The sequence below is a fragment of the Heloderma suspectum genome, chromosome 3, assembly GCF_057233095.1.
Source record: "Heloderma suspectum isolate Gila_16-S chromosome 3, 16-S_ref, whole genome shotgun sequence".
In the NCBI taxonomy this organism is placed as follows: Eukaryota; Metazoa; Chordata; class Lepidosauria; order Squamata; family Helodermatidae; genus Heloderma; species Heloderma suspectum.
The window spans coordinates 40,779,525-40,794,046 of record NC_139460.1 but is presented as its reverse complement, the minus strand read 5'-3'; the positions used below and the strand labels follow the sequence as shown (position 1 = coordinate 40,794,046).

General features: G+C 41.9%; 1 protein-coding gene across 2 annotated transcripts in view; it reads right to left on the bottom strand.

Moving 5' to 3' along the window:
* NBEA (neurobeachin) overlaps nt 1–14,522 on the bottom strand; it is a 595,906-nt gene that overhangs the window by 485,744 nt on the left and 95,640 nt on the right. For both annotated transcript variants that reach the window (XM_084843013.1, XM_084843014.1), the window contains exon 11: nt 2,479–2,587. In XM_084843013.1, the coding sequence (XP_084699139.1) occupies nt 2,479–2,587 (109 nt within the window). The remainder of the gene's footprint in view (nt 1–2,478; nt 2,588–14,522) is intronic.

The window sequence follows — 14,522 nt, the reverse complement described above, 5'->3', positions numbered from 1 at the left end:
CTTTGGCTCACCCACTTTATATTAAGTTATAACACGAATTCATGTTGGTTCCCCGTAGCTGAATTTTAATGTATTAAACATAAGAACATAGAAAGAGCTATGCTGCATCAGACGAAATGCCTATTTAGTCTGGCATTCTGTTCCCACATTGGCCAATCTGATGCCTATGGAAAGCCCACAAGCTGTGTATACATAAAGCTGGGATTTGTTGCCCTTATGTGCATGTCTTTATACTTGCTTACACTGAACTGCATTTGCAATTTTAATGCCCATTCTCCCATGTTTGGGAAGATCCTTTTGGTGCTCTTCACAATCTCTTTTAGTTTGAACCAAAATAATTTGGTGCCATCAGCAAACTTGGTTATCTCACTGCTCACTCATAATTTCATATAATTTATGAATCAGTTAAAAACACCAGTCCCAACACAGATCGCTGTGAAACTATTTCCCTCCATTTCAAGAATTTACCATTTATTCCCACTCTCTGCTTTCTGTTCTTTAACCAGTTACCAATCCATAAGAGGACCTTTCCAATTATGCTCCATAAGAGGACCTCTCTATTACTGCTAAGTTTGCTCAGGATTCCTTGATGAGGGATTCTGTCAAAAGCCTTTTGGAAGTCCAAATAAGCAATGTCTGCTGGACATTGTGCACAAGTTTACTGACACTCTCAAAGAACTCTAAAAGGTTAGTGAGCCAGGACACTTTTGCTGAAGTGATGTTGATTCTTTTTTAGCAGGCCTTGTCCTTCTATATACTTATTAATTTTATCTTTAATAATACATTCCACCAATTTTCTCAGAACAGATATTAAGCTAACTGAGCTGTAATTACCCAGATCTCCCCTGGATCCCTTTTTAAAAATTGGTGTTACATTTGCCACTTTCTAAGTTTCTGGCACAGAGGCTGGTCTCAGTTACATATCGTATATTTTTGTTAGAAGATCAGCAATTTCACATTTGAGTTTGTTAAGAACTCTAAGAAGGCTACCATCAGGATCCAGTGATTTGATAGCTTTCAATTTGTCCATAAGGTCTAGAACTTCATCTCTTGTCTCCTCTGCTTCAGTTCTTCAGACTCCCTTCCTGAAAATATTAATTCAGGCATAGGTATCTGCCCTATGTCCTCCGCAGAAAAGAAGGCAGCTGGTTGGCCACTGTGAGGACAAAATGTTGGACTAGATAGGCCCTTGGCCTAATTTAGCATGGGTCTTCTTATGTTCTTATGATAATTTTGGTTGCCCTTTTCTGCACCACCACATTTTAACCTGTTCCAGGTAATATTCAGGTCAGGCAAGAACTAACATAACAAATACAAAAGCATGTTTTTAAAAAAGGCAAACAAACCTATTTATTAAAGGACACTAAAAAAGCAATCCTATGGCCCCTAAACAGCATCTAGGGTGCCACAGGATGCTGCAGATCTCCTCCACACCCATAAGAGCTACAAGCACTGAGGAGGCAATCCAATCATGGATTTTCCCTCCCCTGCCCCCTTCCCAGCCACTGTGGAAAGCTTTTCTTATGAGGTTGCAACTGCAACCTCGTAAGAGAAGTCAGAGAGGGAGAAAAGAAGGTGTGCTGTGGAGGGGAAGGGGAGGGGGAAGGGGAAAGGGAAGGAGAGGCATCCCCTCCAGTCTCTTCCCTGCCCATCTAAAGATAAATCAGCTAAATGGTCTCAGAGGCCCATCTAGCTTCTTTTTGTGATTTAAATGGAGGAATACAGGCGAGATCACCTCTGTCCTCCTCCCACCCTGCGTGGCTCTTGCCGGGAGGGCACAAGATAGGCAGAGGGCTCTGAACTTGGAGATCTGTCTATCAAGAGTGTAACCCATAGGATTGAGCTCTAATTGCTCCCCAAACCTTCTCCCATCGAAAAAACCTGTGCTTATGGGAAAGTATTTTGGCTCAAGTATTTGGACCACTGCAGGAACGTTCCAGAGATGAGTAACTTGTAAGAATGTCTCTCTGTGTTTTGTAGGAACTTGTTCAATGGAAGGCAGTAATGCCGCCACTGTCAGCTGACCATGTAGAAAGTGACTCATGACTCATTCACTATCATATGTTTAATGCTTTAAGGTTTACAGTTTGTTCAAAACAAACACAAATTACGTGTTAACAACAGAAAGTGAAACATTACAATAAATTATGTGTCCTTGTGAACTACAGGGCAGTACCCAATGCAATACGAGTGCTAACATAAATTACTTTGCTCTTGCTTAAGAGACCTCTAGCACAATGCCAATAGCGTTAGCTAATGTGATGGGGTTCTCCAGAAAACCCGTCGCTCCAGCTAACACTATAGGCATTGTGGTAGAGGTCCTTTATGCTAGCACAGTGTAATTTGGTTACTGCCCACGGTGTTCGAGTCAACCCAACAAAGATGTTAGTTTTAGCTATCCTGATATTCAAACAGTGTCAATTATGTCAAAATGTTTAATTATGTCTTAATAGTACTAACAATATTAACAGCACTTACCTTTTCAAGGAGGTAGCCAATAACAAGGAATCCCTTTCCACCCAGCATTTGTTCTTGCATGGCTACTGAACTCTTAAGAAGTTCCACCAGGAAAGCCAAGAGAGTAGCACTGCATATAAAATACAGGCAGATTAGACTGAAATTTCTGGATTTGGTTCTTAGTGTTATGAAAGCAGAAAGCACTTCAGAATGATTCTTTAAATGCACAACAAAATAATAACACACTAAGTGGAATTCTTCCACTAAGTGGGGGTTGGACTCAATGGCCTTGTAGGCCCCTTCCAACCCTACTATTCTATGATTCTTCTATTTTGTAATATTGACACAGTGCAATCGTGTTCAAAACACAGAGTTCCTCTTGGTCAATAACCTAGTTTGTCCAGGACTTGTTTCTCAACATTTAAGTGGCAGTCACTTAAGTTTTGACAAGACTCCACTTGAGTGCATCATGTTGCAAGATGTCCAAGCAAAGAAGTTTATAAATGTAACTCCAAAATGTGATTCATTTCTAATTTATAAGCATTGTTCTCATTGATAAAAACATTCCTGCTGATGTATGCAAAAAAATACTATGTAATCTCAAGAGCAATAATTCTTTGCTTAATTTTCCCTAACAGTGAATGAAGATCGAGCATAATAATTAAGATCAGCTGAGTCAATTCTGTCAAATTTAAAATGACAAGAGACTGAAGACAATGGGTCTGCCAAAAAAGGGTTGGCCACAATCCATGGATCCTGCCATAATCCAAGTACTCTTTGGCCCACTTCACATGCTACGGCCAAATCATAGCTTGCTCCCTCCTCTTCCCATGCACTCCAATTCCTGGTTTGGGGAACCCATAGTTTGCTGTCATAACCAAACTGGGCAGAAACCACAGTCTGATGTGAGATTCCAATTCTGGTGTGGAGGCAAAGTGTAGTTTGTGCAAACCATGGTTTATGTGATTAACATGTAACATCAAACTATGGTAGAAGGTGGAAGAGGGAGCATGCAACTTGAGGCATGGTCAAACGGTCAAACATGATTTGGCCATTACCTGTGAAGCAAACCTATGTGTGTATTTGCATACATGGATTTGGAACAACACTAACTTGAACAACTTGAAACTTGAAAAGGTTCTTGATTTAGGAAAATTCAAAGTACAACTTGCTAGAAACGTTTATTTTAATGCAATACAGATTGAATAATATGGGCAAAACTGTTATCTGAAAGGAACAGAAGTCATTTAACAATACTTAGCCTTGGCTGATACAAAAAGGGGGGCAAGTATTTTGGTTGAAAAAGAAGATGAGAACTATATTTACATTGAAGAAAGAAAGGGAAAAAGTGTAAGAATGTTTTCCAAAGCATTTTCCCCTAAAAACTGACACTTTTATGGATGCATCCTGATGGATCTTTTTATCAAATCGTAATTTTAAAAAGCACTAGTTACATAATCTAATTAACAGAAGATAGTCACGGATCTGTTCATTTTAATGTGGTTTGCTGTAAAACTGGGATGGGCAAGTTCAGGATCTCGGGTGGCTATTTTCAACTTCTGCCTCCCGCCCTGCACTGCACCTCCTGCACCAGTATGGTGCCATTTTGTTTTTCTTTTAAAGGTGGCCGGAGCAACTACGAAGTGCCAAAAGAGTAAAGAGGGTCAAAATGGCAGCTATGGATGCCTCTTAAATATATATATATATATATATATATATATATATGGAGCAACAGAGGCCACATGTAGTTGATGGGCTATCTGTTGCTCAGCCCTGCTGTAAAATGTCACAACCATAGGATGATTTGTTCTGATAGAAACAGAAAATTATTTTTCATGTTTTATATACAGGGTACATGTAAATAACTAACAGTGCAATTCTACACACGTCTACTCAGAAGTAAGTTTTGTTTAGTTCAATGAGGGTTACTCTCTGGTAAATGTGTATAGGATTGCAGCTTAAAGTGCTTTATTTTCTGTTTCCCAGGCCGCATCTATATGGCACTGCTTTGACCCCCCCACCCCGTTGCAACTGCGCAGCAATGCAGCTTTGAGTCACCATGCCCTGCAATACACTTGCAATGTACTGGGTTCTTCTCTTACAGACTCACCGTGCCCTTTTTTTGGCCATTTTACTGAAACGTGCAGCTGTGCAGTCCCGTGAGTGTGGGGGTGCGAAATTTCAGTGGCTGTTGTGTATTTGAGGGGCTCTGTTGTGTCTTTCCGTCCCTTTTTAGGTAAAGTTTTGTGCTCATTCATTTCTGCACCATCAGTTTGTCTGTTCCCCGGCCCGAGACTCTTGCGATGGTTGGCACTCACAAGCGTGAGTGCTACGTGCCTAGCCATCATTTGGAAATGGTGGCCGGAGCAATGTTATTCTTTCCCCAAGACGACCCCCCCCCAGTCCTTGGGTACTGAGTCCACAACCGTTGTGAAGATACAAAGCTGCAAAACTGTGGAAGTGTGATTACATAGATGAAAACACCCCTCTGTGCCTCTGTAACTGCAGCTGCGAAGGGATGGGGGGAGTAAAGGGGAGTCACAGACTGACGCAGGCACTACGCACGCCTACAACGCGCCCACTGTAAAATGCGAAGTCGGTTCAGGGAAAGAACAGATGGCCCACAACTATGGGGGAACCTGCAGCAAACCCAAAAAATTGCAGTAAAACGACTCCTTGGAAGTCCACATTTTCCGGGCGAAAACCACGGATGGCTGCAAAGTCGCAACTCCGTCATCTATCACAAGGGACCTCTACTTGCACCCGGCCCAGAGTAAAAGCCTGGTGTAGATGGGGCCCCAGTCTTTTTCTGTGATATTTTATTGTTTAAAGAAAGCTGTAAGCTACCCTGAGTGGTGTTTTTTAAAGGTTGATAGGATATAAATATTTCAAGAAAATAAATTTAATAAAATAAAGATTCCCTTGTAATTAACATGTCTTTAGGAAATGTGTTAAAGCCAATCAATTTGTACTGGTATGGAAAAAAAAAAAAGCCACAGTGTGCTACGGGACACAAATTTTCTTCGATAATCTAAAAAGAGGATCGGGCAATCTAACTCAATGCAATTTACTCCGGACACTCTGCCCTGTATTATACACTCAGAGCAATAGCCCAAAACTATATAGTTTACAAAACTGGTCAATTAAAATACCACCAAATTATACACTGAATTAACAAGCAATTTAAATTCTACAAAAGGTATTGACAGAAGTAGTATCAGTATTTACAGAAAATTCCAACAATCCAATTCTGAAAGAACAGCTGCACTAGCAAACCATGTGTGCAAGGTTGCTTGTGTTACACAAATAGAAAAAAGCAAGTAGCTCCAAGCTCTACATCAGTGTTAGGAGAATCTATACCAATGTAAATATTCCGAACAATGCAGAGGCCTGACTAAGGAAGACAAGGAAAAAATGGAGAGGAAGCCAATACTGTGCCAGATTTTCCCATCTGTTAGTTAAAACAGCAATGCAATACAAGTTCTTTACTGCCCAATGCAAATCCTAATGGTTATACTGCTAAAAAGTGCCAAATGTATCATCCCTATTTTCCCATTATTTGTGCAATCCTAACACATTCAGAGTAAAGACTGGGTTACATTTTATGAATATTGTGAAGAAAATATATAGTCTTAAAAGGTAACTACATTTTTCTAACAAATCATCTTTTTCTTGGGTTAGAGGTTCTTTGCACAAGCACAGAGTGGCTTTTGTTACACAAGCATGCGTATGTGATTTCTGCCACTTTCCCCTTCCATCAGAAGCTTGCTGTATCATATCCCGAAGAGGTTTCAAAGGTCCCTTGCCTGAACTTCCAGAGCAGCTGTCTGAGGAGTGCTGAGAACTGTGAAGCCCTGCTCCACGAGAAGAATACTCTTTATGGTTCTCTGGATCCAACCCAGGAGTTATAGCAGAAATTTAAGTGTTTCTTGGGAAAATTAATTCAATGCAGTGTTTTTTTGTTAAATATATAATTGTTTAAACCCGAAATAATACATCATGGGCGGAAGGGTGCTGTTGCACTTATGCCCTGCTTGTGAGTTCCTGGTCGGCAGCTGTGTGAACAGAATGCTGGACTAGATGGACCCTTGGTATGATCCAGCATGGCTGTTCTTATCATATATACCAGTACTTTAAAACTCTAGATCACATTCATATTTATAGCTATGACGTTTGCTACAACCATATCTGCTGCAATGTTTGAGTTACATAAAACAGCATAATCAAACTATAAACAAGATTTAAAACCAGGATATGAACTGAACTGGACCAGAAATCACAATTCCTAATTGCTAACCTAAGTTCCTTTATCAATCAACTATGAAATATTTATTAAGTTATAAAAGCATTCACTTATTTACCACCTCATCTACCACGAATATGAAATCCGAAGCTGTGTACAATGCAATAAACTATAAAAACAAGTATTAATGGACTGGATCCAGGTTTAGTCATACTGACAGTAGACCTATTGAAAACAATGGACTTAAGTTAGTCATAACTAGCTTAAGCTACTTTGAATGGGTCTACTCTAAGCATAACTAAGTCTCGATTCAACCCAATAATTATGAGGATTGCAACATTAATTTGTCAGTTAATATATTTGCTTTGTGTTCAATTAAAATCTTGTACCCAGTTAACCCCATTTAGGCTGCAATTATATGCACACTTACCTGGGACTCCCATTGAACTCTGTGGGACTTATTTCCCAGTAGACATGCATAGGATTGCACTTAGTGGTCATAGACATCAGCGCTTGATAAATGTATTCACAGTGAATGTGCCTCATCCTTTTTTTATGAATCATAGTGAATTCCAGAAGTTAATTATGCATTGTATGAAACATCAGAAGTTGTGTTAGGAAACACGAGAGGAAGTGTTCTTTATATATACCCTTCAGAGTATTCATGACTTAATAATTCCATATCAGATTTACTTTTTATTCTCCAACTGTTTTTCTATTCTGCCAAAATCTGAAACACCTTAACATCTTAATATATCAAGTTCAAAGTGCAGTGCGCTCCAAGCCTAACTGTATCATCTGAAATCTGTCATAATGAAATGAATTGTAGTACTTTTGCAATCTCAAACTAATCTTAATGAAATGAAGTAGGATCCATTTATATTCATCTTCAGCTTTAAATTTAATGAATTTGAAGTAAACATAGGACAGGTCAGTATATAAAAATAATTCAAGAAAATAGATTTTTTACTGCACAGAAATGTAAGGTGTAAACATTCAGGTGTTTACTATACACAGTAAACACCTGAAACCATCTAAGCATGATAATCTATAAATGACTGTTACATAAAAACTGTCATATTATAGCACCATCAATTTATATGGCCCTTTTCAGAGTCATATAAGCATATAAGAAAAAAAAGGGTGTAGGGGAAGAGACAACCCTGCTTTAAAAAATCCTTAGAAGCTACATTCTGTCAGAAGGGGAAATTGCAACAGGAAAGGGAGTTGGTAAGGATAACACGGGCTGAATGTAAGCAAATACAGTTATACATACTTCATTTCAGCTGCAGATTAAAACAGCGTGTTCTCCCAAAGGTGACTTTTTAGGACAGCTGCATGGCACCATGCAGTATGTATATATTGCATGCCTCACTCGACTTACTTCTAAAACCTTGCTGCATTTATATTTCACTTATAAACTCAGAAATTGATATACTACTTTTGACATTTGCATGTAAACAAGAGGTCCTCCTTTAGCATTCATAAAAAATGTCACTCCATTAGGAGTCATCCAACACATAATTCAGGATTCTCTTTCCTAGGGAACATAGGTAGCTGCCTTATACCATTGCTTCCATTCAGACAATTTAACTGTTGACAACTTCTGCTACCTTGAAAGGCAGTGTGGTGTAGTGATTAGAGTGTTGGACTGGGACTCAAGAGACCTGGGTTGTAGTCCCCACTTGGCCATGAAGCTCAATGGGTGGCTTTGGGCCAGTCACTGACTCTCAGCCTAACCTACCTCGCAGGGTTGTTGTGAGGATAAAATGGAGAGGAGAATGATCATTTATGCTCTCTTGGGCTCCGTGGAGGAAAGGCAGGACATAAATGTAACAAACAAACAAATAAATAATCTTACATAGCATATCTGTGCTGCAACTATTATACAGGATATTAAATCTGAGTATACTGAAGGTGATTTTTTGTGAAACTAATAAAAATGGAATCAAAGTAGTTAAATAATTATTAATAATTTTAAATTTTTGTTTATTAACAATTTTCCAATATTTTACCTCTAGTTTACATGACCACCACGTATGAAAATAGATGCTCTTATACCCATTTATCCATCAGTATTGTCTACTCTGAGTGCCAGAGGTTCTTCAGGATTTCAGATCAAAGTCTTCTATCCTTGCCTGGAGATGGCAGAGACTGAACCTGGGACCTTTTGCATGCAAAACATAAGTTCCATCACTGAGCTATAGCCCTTTTATTCTATGTTCTTATTTACTTGTATGTACATTTTTCCTAATGAATCAAAGTACTAGTCAACGAGGCTCTGACCAGAACTCTAGATCTGTACGTCAAAGTGCTGACCCTTCCCAAAAATATAATTCTACTTAAGTTACTTACAAGGATTCATACCCAAACCTAAAATTCTAAAAGAATTTCAAGAGCAGCTTAATACTTAGTATGTTGGCCATTCCAAGTAAAATGGCTTTCATGATTTAAATATCAAATTTATTCCATGGAAATCTTTTAAAATAAGTAATTGTTGAACAGAGGGGAAGTAACATTTGTGAGAAAGTCATCTCTCAAGATGAACATTAAATTCTGTTTGAAAAAAAAAACTTACCAGAAACTAAACTGCATCGGACTGCTGCAGGGTTCACATTAAACTCGCAAAATTCTGTGCACTGCCATAAAAATTTCTCTCCATTGTTGCCTATTTCCAACTCCCCTAGATACAAAGGCAAATATAAAGGATACTTCAGCCCATTCCTATATCTCCTCTATACCATGTCCCATCTAGAACACAATTGTATGTCTGAAAAGTAATGATAATATACGAACAATACAATAGCCGGTACATACATTCATTAGTAACAGTGATAGGCAAACTGCCCCACCACCCAACCTGCAATTTGTTCAGTAATTTCTTGGATTTTCCAGGCTCTCAAAGAACCCAGAAAAACTTGGGGTCCTCCCTCTTAGTCCTCTATTAAGCAATCTTTCTCTTGTGAAGTGAAGAGGACCAGCAGCAGAAAGGACTGCTGAAAACAGGAGAGGCCTTGTAGCACTCATCCAGAACTGGACACTTCTGAACATGCTTAATACTGTCCAAGCCTCAAGGATGAAGTCTTAAGAGAAGCCCTTATCACCATCATTATGCCATTCCCTCTGTAAGTGTAATTTTGCTTGGCAAGTAGAGGACTGGCAGGGAAAGCTGCCTGGCAGCTAACATATTATGAGTTAGGCCTAAAGGTTGGATGGGTTTCCCAATTCCAAATTCATTGACATAACTAATCATAAGTAAGACAAATGCACTGGCTTATTTTCAATCATCTCCTAGTACAAAATTTAGAACTGTATTCCATAGTAGTGCTAGCTGGAAGGATCTCAAGACAAAACCTAAACATGTAAACCGCCACATTTTTCCATGGATGACACTCTACTACTATAGAAAGGACATCTCATTTGTACAAACACAACACACTTCACCAACTGATGGTACATGGAGATTTTCATACACAGGCCAGATGATATGGGACAAGGCACTCCTTTGGGTATATGGTTCTAAAGCTAAGCACCAGCATCTTGGATTGGGCTGAGAAACTAATAGGCTAATGTAATTCTTTAAAAAGTGGTATAATATGGCTCCACCTAGCTGAACCAGTCAGAATTGTAGTAGCTGAATTCTGAACTAACTGAAGCTTCTGAGTTGTCTTCAAGGGCAGCCATTCATTCATTCATTCATTCATTCAAAACATTTCAATCCTGCCCTATATCATTAAGATCTCAGGGCCGCATACAGATAAAATCAACGTAAACAGTATAAAACAATAAATAATTTAAACACCTAAAAACATATTAAACTATTAAACAAGCTAAAACCAGTTAAAATCTAAAACAGTTAAAACAATGTGCTAGGAAATGCATTTAGCCCTCAAAGGCTTTGGTAAAAAGCCATGTTTTTACTTGGCACCGAAACAAGACCAATGGTTGCGCCAATCGGGCCTCCAATGGGAGGGCATTCCACAACTGGGGTGCCACAGCAGAGAAGTCCCTCTCCCACGTCCCACCATAGTGTATGTCTTGTACTGGTGGGACACAGAGGAGGGCCCCTACAACAGATCTCAGTTCTCGGGCAGGCATATATAGGGAGAGGCGCTTCCTCAAACATCGAGGCCCCAAGCTGCTTAGGGATTTAAATGTCATCACCAAAACCTTGAATTCTGACCAGAAGTGTATTGGCAGCCAGTGCAATTCCCTTAAAACCGGTGTTATATGGTTTGAATGGGGTGTCCCGGTCTGCAGTCTAGCTGCTGCATTTTGCACTAGCTGCAACTTCCAAGTCGTCTTCAAGGGCAGCCCCACGTGAAGTGCATTGCAGTAGTCTAATCAGAAAGTTACCAGCGGATGTACTACTGTGGCTAGGTTATCCCTGTCCAGGAAAGGCCGAAGCTGGCCCCAAGTACTCCGGGCCACAGAGTCCACCTGGGGCTCCAGTGACAGGAATGGATCTAGGAGTACTCCCAAGCTACGCACCTGCTCCTTCAGGGGGAGTGCAACCCCATCCAGGACAGGTTGCTTACCCAATTCCCAGACTCGGGAACCACCAATCCACAGAGCTTCTGTCTTGTCAGGATTTAACTTCAGTTTATTGGCCCTCATCCAACCAATTATAGCCTCCAGGCACTGGTCCAGCACCTTCACTGCCTCAGCCGACAATAAGGAGAAATAGAGCTGAATATCATCACCTTACTGGTGACACTCCACCCCCAAACCCCAAATGACCTCTCCCAACGGCTTCATATAGATGCTGAACAGCATGGGGGATACAACAAAACCCTGTTCTACCCCACAGCTTAAAAGCCATGAGGTAGAACAGGAATCCCCCAATACCACTCTCTGGAATCGGCCCTGCAGGTAGGAGCAGAACCACTGTAGCACAGTGTCCCCAACTCCCATCTCAGAGAGCCGATCCAGTACAACACCATGATCAATGGTGTCAAAAGCCACTGAGAGATCCAGGAAGATCAATAGGGTAGCACTCCCCCATCTTTCACCCGGAGTAGGTCGTCAGTCAGAGCAACCAAGGCTGTTTCAGTGCCGTACCCTCGCCTGAAACCAGACTGAAACAGGTCCAGATAATCAGTGTCCTCCAAGAACACCTAAGGCTGCCCAACCACCACACACTCAAGCACCTTGCCCAAAAAGATGATATTGGCAATGCGGCTATAGTTCTCACACACCTCTGGATCCAGGAACGGCCTCTTCAGGAGTGGGTGCACTACAACCTCTTTCAAGGCAGCAGGAACCACCCCCTGACAGAGCAAAGCATTACCACTCCCTGGACCCACCCAGCCAATCCACCCCTTCTAGATCATATAAGCCAAGATGGGCAAGGGTCAAGCTTACATGCAGTGGGCCAGACTGATTCAAGCGTCTTGTCCACATGATCAGGCTGCAACAACTGAAACTGATCCCAGGAAACACAACCAGACGGAACACTGGACACCTCCCCAGACTCTGCAATCACTGTGGTGTCAAGTTCTGAGCGAATATGAGCGACTTTCTCCTCAAAGTGCCTAGCAAACTTATCACAGCAGATGACTGAGGGTTCCAATCCCAATTTCTCTGAGCCTGAGCAAGATCACAACAGGCCCTTCACCACTCGGAACAATTCTGCTGGGCAACATTTTGAGGATGAAATAATAGACGTATAGTAAGATTTTTTTGCCATCCTCACTGCCGCATAATAGGCACAACAAAGAGTCTTTGCTAATCGTCGATCATACTCGCTCCAAGACCTGCACCACCTGCACTCTAGCTGTCATCTGGCCTGTTTCATGGCCCGTAGATCTTCTGTAAATCAAGGTGAATTATGGGCTCCACAGCACCGGAGTAGGTGCTTGGGAGCGACTGTATCGATGGCCCTTCCCATCTCACCATTCCATAATGGGACCAGAGCCTTGACCGAATCACCAGCCCTATCAGCCAGAAAAGCCCCCAGAGCATTCCAGAATCCATCGGGTTCCATAAGTCTCTGTGGGCGGACCATCTTAATTAGTTCCCCACCCCTGCAGGGAGGATCTGCTACTGCCAGTCCAAACTTCACAAGGAAATGATCTGACCATGACAACGGGGTTGTTGAAACACCCCCCAAAACCAGATCATCCCTCATCTGCCCAACAGCAAAAACCGGGTCCAGGGTATGTCCTGCCGCATGTGTTAGGCCACTGATGTACTGAGACAGCCCCATAGTTGTCATGGTTGCCATGAAGTCCAGAGCAGGTCCTGTCAGGATAGCCTCAGCATGGATGTTGAAGTCTCCCAGCACCACTGTCCTAGGGTTCTCCAACACCACCTCCGAGACCATCCCAGCCAGCTCAGGCAGGGAGACTGCTGAGCAGCGGGATGGGGGTACACCAGCAGCATACCTGTTCTGTCTCTTTGGCCCAACACAAGGTACAGACCCTAAAAACTGGTGCTAGGATGGATGGGTTTCCCCGAGGGAGATGGAATCCTTATGGATGACAGCAACTCCTCCCCGCCCGACCCTCCAATCTAGGTTGGTGCTGCACTAAGTACCCGGGTAGACAAAGCTGAGACAGATCCACCCTGCCCAGCTCATCTACCCAGGTCTCAGTAATGCACACCAGGTCAGCCCTTTCATCCACAATCAAATCATGGATAATAATTGTTTTATTATGGACTGACCTGGCATTCAAAAGCAGCACCAACAGATCAGAGGGTGGGCTGATAGGGCAACCTAGATTTTGAGGTATGGGGGAAGGACCAAAAGACGAGACAGGTTTCAAATATCTGTCCCGTCTTTCCCTTACCTGACATGTCCAACCCCCAATGCCATACTTCCCTCTGCCCGAGATTACTCCATTAGGGGCACCCTGTTTCTCCCCACTCCCCTGGGATTCACCTAAATACATGTACAACTCTAAAATGACATAAAACTAATAACAAGAGGCCAGTACAGCCAGACAAGAACCCAGGCCAGTAAAAACTGTAGCATCAACCTAAAATTGGAATAGGCCTACTCCCCTTCCCCCTCAAGCACACCACACTTATACAATTGCATCAGGTGTCCTCCAGGCTATGGCTAGCCTCTCACCCTAGCCAATTGCCCCCACCCCTCAGCTCTCACCTAAGGGATGGTTGGAATTCAGCCTCCCCAACTGTCCCACGCTCTCACCCTGCGATAGCTTACTCACCCAAAACACGCACACTCACACATATAACTATGTCCACTGACGCCAACCTTTTTGGTTCAGTAGGCAAATTTGGGATTGTAAGGGAATGTCATGAGTGCTCTCACAAAACAGCTGCTATGGGGATCATTTCTCAGAAGGAAAACTGGTGAGACTAAAAGAAAAGTAACTTGCCCAAGAACCTAAGTACAGCGCAGAGGTGGGGTCTGAGCTCCAAAACCCCAAACCAGTCTTTTGAATCCAAATAAAGATGACACTGAAGGATAAAACTTCACTTTGTAGCATGCCTGCCTCCCAATTAAAATAATAATAATAATAATAACAATAACAATGCCTTAAGAAACAAAATAAAGTTCAGGAGGAGTGGGGAGCTAGTAGTCACCAAGAGAGGTGTCAGTAGGCACATTGGTGGGCACCACATTAGAGACTCCAGGTATTAACACATTATAGTAACCCAGCTAGAGATTACTAGAACATGGGTCACTGTATCCAAGATGTCCCTTTCCAGGAACAGCCACAGTTGGCTAATCATCCAAAGCTGGGAAAAGGTACTCCATGCCACCAAGGCTACCCAGTCTCCAGTGACAATGCTGGATCAAGGACTATCTCCAAGCTGTGTACCTGTTCTTTCAATCTGGAATAGGTTATAC